This window comes from Candida pseudojiufengensis (assembly GCF_024610245.1).
Source record: "Candida pseudojiufengensis strain CBS 10847 chromosome Unknown scaffold11, whole genome shotgun sequence".
Lineage (NCBI taxonomy): Eukaryota > Fungi > Ascomycota > Pichiomycetes > Serinales > Debaryomycetaceae > Lodderomyces > Lodderomyces pseudojiufengensis.
Window position 1 is genome coordinate 432,849 of NW_026261539.1, and position 7,663 is coordinate 440,511.

Below are 7,663 nucleotides of genomic sequence, written 5' to 3' on the forward strand. Positions count from 1 at the left end.
TCTAAATAGATCAACACTTACCCATTTACAATTTGGATCAAATAGATCATTGAATGACTGTTTCCGACTTCATACGAGAGATAAACAAGACTCATGCAATTACAAATAATGATCAAAAATTTCAAGCTTTGACGAAACTTTTAACTATTTCACCACTCGAAAATAAGTTTATTTCATCCATATACAATACTACAAATCATAAAGTCAAGAATGTTACTACACAGTATGATGAAGAATGGCCAGCTTTCAGTTTAGTTGTAAACAGTTTTGTTAAATTCTGTGCCGAGATGGATCCATGGTCGGCGCTTTGTTCATTTGACTTATTAACCACTTATTTAAATGACTTATCAGTTGCATTTAACAATAATACATATGGATGGCTACTATCAAATGTTATAAAATCAACAATTACCATGGTGATCCCAATCTCAATCAAGTTAGATTATCAAATGTTTTACAAGGAGCAAGGAGGAAAATATAGGTTAAATTATATGGCAAGTGTAATTTTGAAAATCTTCAACAATATAAGGATAAATGATTCAAATGTATATAAAAAATCCATAATACTATATTTGGGGAATAAATTATGTTTTATATATTGGAAACTAGATAACCCATTATTATGTATAAACATTTTTAGTAATATGAACAATACATCTTTAAAAATGAAAGAATTTCCACTACTGGAACAAATCAAGTATAAATATTATTTAGGTAAATTTTATTTCATAAAATATGAATTTATAAAAAGTTTTGAAAATTTTGAATGGTGTTTATTACATACATCAAGTTTAAAAAATCAAAAATTAATATTAGAAAATTTAATACCTATAAGTTTAATCGTGGGGAAAAGACCAGATTTTACATATTTAAGATCAAAATATGGTAATGAACTTTCGATGCTAGAATTTTTAAATTTATTCGCACAGGTTTCAAATGCTGTTAAAGTTGGAGATTATAATACATTTAAAAAATTAATCAATGAAAATTATAAATACTTGAAAAATAAAGGTATTCTTTTAATCATGAATAAAATTGATATTTTAATCTTGAGAAATTTATCTTATAAAGTTTGGTCAATACAGGGAAAACAACAAAATCTAAATATAAATTTAGTTCCGATACCTATACCGAATTCTATACCACCCAATGATCATTATTTTTATAAGGAGAATGTTTTTGTGACATTGATTGATACAGGATTAATTAAAGGAAAATTGATCGGTTCAAACTCAATAGCTTTAAGTAAAGTAAACCCTTTCCCAGATGTATTTGATCATTATTATAAAAAATTTTACAACGGAAGCAGGTCAAATAACGGATGGATGTAATATAGACTAGAGGTTGGAAAAAGTTTTATATATCAGTTTGTCGTTAGTTCATGCATTAATTATGATTTTTATATTTATATTATACCAAACGAACTTTTTAAATTCTCTTTATCTCTTGCCATTCTTTGATTTTCCAATTCAGCAATTCCACCAGATTTTTTTAGTTTATTATCTTCGACGAAATCTCCCAATTCTTCTTGAAATTGATTTAATCTAGACAATTGTCTTTCCCTTTCTCTCATTTTCTCGGCTCTTTCAATAGCTTCAACACGACTTTCATGATCTGGATTCAACTGCTGAATATCTATTAGCACTGCATCTTTGACATTGTTCAAGCTCTCTCCTGGTTCAGGTATGTTATTTAAAAAGAAATTTTTCCTCTTGGTAGATCCAACACCAAATGATCCATTTTTATTTTGCTCTTTTGAACATTGTTCAATTAATTCATAAGTTTCTTGAATTTTCTTTAAATCTTCTTGTAAATCATTAGTTAAATCATCTTGTAAATTAAAAAATTGTTGTTCTTCACAAACTTTATCTAATTCTGATTCCCAAATCTTTTTCCAAACTTGTTTTTCTCTAGTTATAAATTGATTCATTTCATTCAATGATGTTCGAGCTTCACTAATCTCTTTAACTATGCTTTTTAATTGTTTCTCTCCAACTCTGACACCTCTTTGTGCTACATCTTTCCTCATTTCTTCCATCATATCTTGTAAATCATCTACTTTTGTCAATAACATATCCGATTCATCTGATAATTTTGAATGACACGACTCCATATATAATCTATTCGAATCTTGAGATGTTTCTAATCCAATGTCTTGTAGAGTTTGGAGTTTTTTGAGGGAATCTTGTATAGCTTTCTTGTATGAAGCAGCCTGTGAGTTATTCATCTGTTTTAAAACTCTGATTTCATTCTCAAGCTTTTGTAATTCTTTCTTGTTGATAACATCATTTTTGACCAGTTCATTTTTTGTAGTTGTTGCTATGTTTGAAGCAGGTGATATAGTTTCTGCCGGCCTAAAAGACGAAATTTCTATTGCTGCAATAGAGTCTTGTACATTTTTTACTATTCCGGAACTCATTGATTCCATCTTAGACAAAACTGACTCCAATTTATCGTTCAAATCTGTTACAGCTTTCGATTGAGTGTCTGCGTTGTTTAATGATATAAGTGAACCTTTCTTGACTTCGCCTATCAACAGTTCTTCCAATTCATACAGATGTTTTGAGTAAGGGTCTTGAATATATATATCTGGAAAGTTTCCCAGTCCTGGTGAATATGCAAATTTTTCAACAAATAATAATCTAATAGCATTTAAAGTTACAGGTTTTTGAACTATTGATTTTTTAACTTTTTCGTTGATTTTCAATAATACATAAAATTCTGTTTCATCTTCAGTGTTCTCATCAGCGTCCCCGTTTTGGATTGTTGATTTTCTTCTATATTTTGAAATTTCTGGAGTTTTGGGGATAGGTGGAATTGGTTCATTTGATTTGGAGGTGTCAGGTAGACCATTATTAAGAGCATTTTGGTGTGAAAAGTTTGTTAATTTTGCATATTGATAAGCACTGAATCTTTTACTTGCTCTTCGTTGTAGAGCATCTCCATTTTGTAATTGAGAAAGTGCATCGTTTTGATCATTATGATTATTTGGGGATAAGAATCTTTCTCTTTGTGGAGTATTTACGTTATTGTTACTACTAGCGGGTGAATTATTCGCTATATTGCTATTATGGTTGCCCTTCGTATGCAATGAAGATCTGGCTGTAGGTTGTTCTTGCTCGACACTATGATTTAAATTGCGTGGTTGCCTATCTGAATGTACTCTATTAATTTCTTCCTGTCTTGTGGGTATTGTTGAAGTTTTAGTAGGCACATAAGATTGTGATGCAGAAATCAGATTTGTTGCCTTAATTTCAACTTGAGCTCTTTCTTGTGCTAGACTTTTCAACCTTGCCTGTTTAGCTTTCAAAGTTTGTAACAAAGTAACTATAATGTTTCTAATGTTTGGTAAAAATCGATCAAGATTCTCCTGAGATGGTGCTTCACTCAATGCTGTCTCCAATATAGCTCTTAAAGCCTGAGGTACATCACCCAAGTCTGACACATCCATTCCATCATTATTGAAAGCTCTTGTAGCGGCTCTGAAATCATTACCTAATTTGACATATGCATCTGAGACAAACTTATCATCAGCCTCTTGTCTTGCCCATAGAGTTAGACTCTCAAGTAAATGTTTGGTAGATACCAATAATCTTGTGACACACGATTCAACCGAATTCAGCGGTTTCTTTCTTTGTGCATTGGTATTATTATGATTGTTTGAACTTGTAATTGGTGGATTGGTTGCTGGTAAATCTGATGATAATGAATTTGTCATTAAGAATGAACTCAAAACTATAAGGATATGATTCTAATGGACTTATTGGTATGAAAAATGGGATGAGTTTCGAATGGAAAGGTTGTAACGACAATTTTGTGCTTGTGAATTAAAATCCTGATCTGGAACTTTTTTGTTATTTACCTTTTAGATTTTGTGTAAGAGTGATTATGGCCAGAATTTACATATAAAATTTCAAGATAATTTTAAAGAGCAGGTTTGTACATGATAAGAACCAATTTTGGTGTTACGACTGGAATCACTGTCGTTTAGCTGGCACTGGCAAACACAAGCTTGCTTCGTCGGTATTAAATCAAATCAGCTTGTAAGTTATACATACGCATCAATTCAAAATAGAGGTGAATATCAATCATGAAAGTTCATTCTTTTGGATTATACAAAGTGTCATCGAGGCGTAACGCGTTTATTAAAGGATTTGACCTACTTAACTAAAATATTTTTGAACAATGTCCATATCTGACGGGTTCTTTTGTAAAATAGCTATAGCTTCATCATGAGAAATTGAACCTAATAATTGTCTAGTAGATGCTGCAACTCTATTTGCAGTTTGTCCACCTATAGCGGCATGAGCTAAAGCTTGTATAACGGAATCTACCACCTTTGGAACATGTTTTGAAACAGCTGGGTGATTATTTTCAATTAAAGTACAAAGGAAGACATACGTGAATGGAGCAACATTATCATCTTGTACAACTGGTAAAAGATTTATCCATTGTTCTAGCAATGCATCCATATTAGGGATCTTCGATGAATATGAATGGAAAATTTTTGCAATTGCTCCAACTGCATTTTCAGTTGCATGAACGTTTTCATCAGCTCTTGCATCTGGAACAGACGCCATTTTGAACATTGGTTCAAGACAAGCAACACAAAATTCTCCATAGTCTTCTCCACCAAACTGTGCTGCAACTCCAACGGCATATGATGAAGCCTGACGAACTCCTGCATGGGACGATATTAAAGAATTTGCTAAAACTGCAACAAATGTTTCTTTATAAATAACCGAGTTTGGTCCACCATGTTCTAGTATATCACAAACTATACATAACCCACAAAGTTTCAATGAAGAGTTTTCTTCATTAATGAAAGTTGAAATGGTAGGAATAATAGCTTGGAAATTTTCTAATGCTATAGTTTTGGTATTTTTGAATATTGATGATACAGCTTTGTTAATCTCATCCAATAATTCCTCGTCTGTGTATTCTTCTTCATCTTCTTCAACATCCTCAGTATATTCATCATCTTCATTATCTCTAGCTTTAATTCTTTCATATATTTCGATTAAATTTGCATTGATGGATTTGGATAAAGCTTGTACTTGTGGAGCTGAGATGGAATTTGGAGCTAATGCACCAATTGATTCAACCAATGCAGTATAATATGCAACTAATAATTCTGTAACTGGTTCTGACTTTAATACTTCTGATAATTTATCACAAATTTTTGACCAAAGTAGCAACGTTTCTTGTGAATCATTTCCAGTTGAGGCAACAAGACACTTCAATAGAGAAGCTAAAGTTAAGGCAGCAGATCCACGTACACCGTCATGTAAATAAAAATCTAAGCCAGGTAATGCAATGTCTTCGGCTATTTCCTTCACCCAGGGATAAAAATCTTCTTTCAATTGCATAGCATACGTTCTTAATAAATCTATGGCTGTAACTTTATCGTCCAATGCTGCAGTATGAACTGCAATCCATTTTCCTGACAAGTTAATGACATCCCACTCATCATTGTTATTATATTCCTCAGCTTCATCTTCTTCCAATAAAGAGATATCTTGAGATGCTTTAGCAGTAATCATTAAAGGTGGTAAAACTGATGGAACATATGGTAAGAAATCTTTGCCTAAGATTCGACAAAGTCTTCCCCATGCTTGTTCCAAATATTGTTTGACAGGATCATCATCATTTGTAGCTGTTTGTTGAATATGTCCAAAAAGTTGTATTAAATCATGACTATGAGGTTCAAATTTTTCTTTTCCAACGGCTAAAGCAATCAAGGTTGAACATTCGATACATTTAGCTTTCAATAATCTATTTTCATCTCCCATATCTGTTTTTAAAACATCGGTTAATAAAGGCATTAATGTATCATAATATTTAACAAATGTCTTTTGTGCAGCGTCGGCTATTATAGCAATTGTTGTCAAGACCTGTTCTTGAACATATCTTTTAGGTGATTGTAACAATACTAACAAGTTGTTCAATAAATCGTCCAAATATGGTTCCAAAATCTCTTTTGAAGCAGCTTCTGAGAAATTAACTAAAGCAGCTGCTGCATGTGCTTGAACCCTCGGTACAGACTTGTTGGTCAATTTCAGAATTAATGCAGGTAAAACTCTATCGCCAGAAGTTCTTTGTATCACATCAGCAAAATCTGTTGACATTTGACCCAAAGCATTACAACAAGCATATTGAACTCTTGAATGATCATCATTTAATGTGGGTAAAACCATATCCAAGATTCTTGGTATTTCATTCATTAATACGTCTGAACAACCTTCTGCTGCTGAAGACAACGCCATTAATGCAGCTTGACGTTCTCTCCAATTGGCTGATTGAGTCATAGCAGGTAAATATTGAAATAATGGCCCAGCCATCGATTGACCATTCAAACGTAAACTTACTCTATCTAATGATTGTCTAGCCGCGTCATATTCCGGTTCCTCATCATCTTCTTCAGTATCATCATTATTATTCCATTCTGCTGCATCATCGTCATCTGGACAAACTTCTGTTAACATTGATAAATTTATTAGTACAATTTCTTCTGTATATGATGGAGTTCTCTTACACATAGCTGGTGAGACTTCAGCAAATGTTGTAAGTAACTCTAACGATCCCATTCTTGTAGCTGATTCTAGTTCATTATTTTTACACACTGCTGAGCTAAATTCAATTATTGTTGGAAACATATCTTTAAACATCTTAGGAGCCAATTCAACTAATTCAATCAATGACTCAAACACGGAAGCTAATGCTGAGTCTTGGCCATTTTGTAAGAATCTTGGCAAAGAATTTAATAAGTATGGTAATAATGGTGATAAACTTGGCCAAACCTTTTTTGGTAATCCTTTGAAAAATGCAACAAATGCGGTACAGGCAGCAATACGAACTTCATCATTTTCGTCCTCAAATCCTGCGTTATAAATGGGTAAGACGTCATTTATATAAGATTGATCAATTAATTCTGGTGATGCCGAAAATACTCTGAATGCTGATTCACGAAAACTTGGATCTGGATTCTTGGCAGCTTCAAATAATGCTGGGATCAATTCATTCCAAGTACCCTGTGGAGATACATCTTCCTTACTTACTTCAGATATGGCATCTGATAATTTATGTCTTACTTGATTTGATTGTTGAGCTGAGAATCCATGGAGTAAAATAGATCTAATTTGTTGTTTTGCTGGCTCACTCATGACTCCAATGGTTCTATCAGTTACACTCGATAATTCTTTTGGTGACTTTATAGCTATTCTTCTGAATAAAACTGCTGAAAATGCTTTTATGGTGTCATTGGATCCATTTACTGCTTGTTCTGCTAAAAATATTAACAATAATTCAGCGTTTTGTTTACTAGACCAGTCTTGATCCAAGGATTTTTCCGCATTTATTCTGGAAGTTGTAGTGGATGACAATAAATTCTCGAGTAAGTGAGTTAAAGCACTATTTACATCTGGTGGTAAAACACTCATGATGATTCTCTTTTAATTCTTTTGATTTATGGTTATCTGAACCCTATCACGTATCTGGTGATATTGAGTGTTTGAGGTATTATAAAGTTATGTGAATAATATATTTTGATTGAATATTTATGGTGTTTCAACCTCGTTTGATCTGGGTATTGAAGTATGCAAATGAAAAAAAGTTAAAAAAAAAAAAAAAAAAAAAAAAAATAAAAATTTAAATTTAAAGAAAA

General features: G+C 32.3%; 3 protein-coding genes across 3 annotated transcripts; 1 reads left to right on the plus strand and 2 right to left on the minus strand. All coding sequences in view use genetic code 12, as the record gives it.

Moving 5' to 3' along the window:
* Positions 1-53: 53 nt before the first annotated feature.
* Positions 54-1,331, plus strand: KGF55_004937 (uncharacterized protein; the record flags this gene model as incomplete). Its single annotated transcript, XM_051759895.1, has 1 exon — positions 54-1,331. One exon carries the CDS (start codon positions 54-56, stop codon positions 1,329-1,331), a length of 1,278 nt encoding a protein of 425 aa, XP_051612531.1.
* A 74-nt stretch (positions 1,332-1,405) lies between these two features.
* Positions 1,406-3,718, minus strand: BUD6 (Bud6p; the record flags this gene model as incomplete). The annotated part of the gene is made up of 1 exon (XM_051759896.1): positions 1,406-3,718. The coding sequence occupies one exon, from the start codon at positions 3,716-3,718 to the stop codon at positions 1,406-1,408; it is 2,313 nt and encodes a 770-aa protein (XP_051612532.1).
* Positions 3,719-4,163: 445 nt separating this feature from the next.
* On the minus strand, positions 4,164-7,439 carry KGF55_004939 (uncharacterized protein; the record flags this gene model as incomplete). The annotated part of the gene is made up of 1 exon (XM_051759897.1): positions 4,164-7,439. The coding sequence occupies one exon, from the start codon at positions 7,437-7,439 to the stop codon at positions 4,164-4,166; it is 3,276 nt and encodes a 1,091-aa protein (XP_051612533.1).
* Positions 7,440-7,663: the final 224 nt, after the last annotated feature.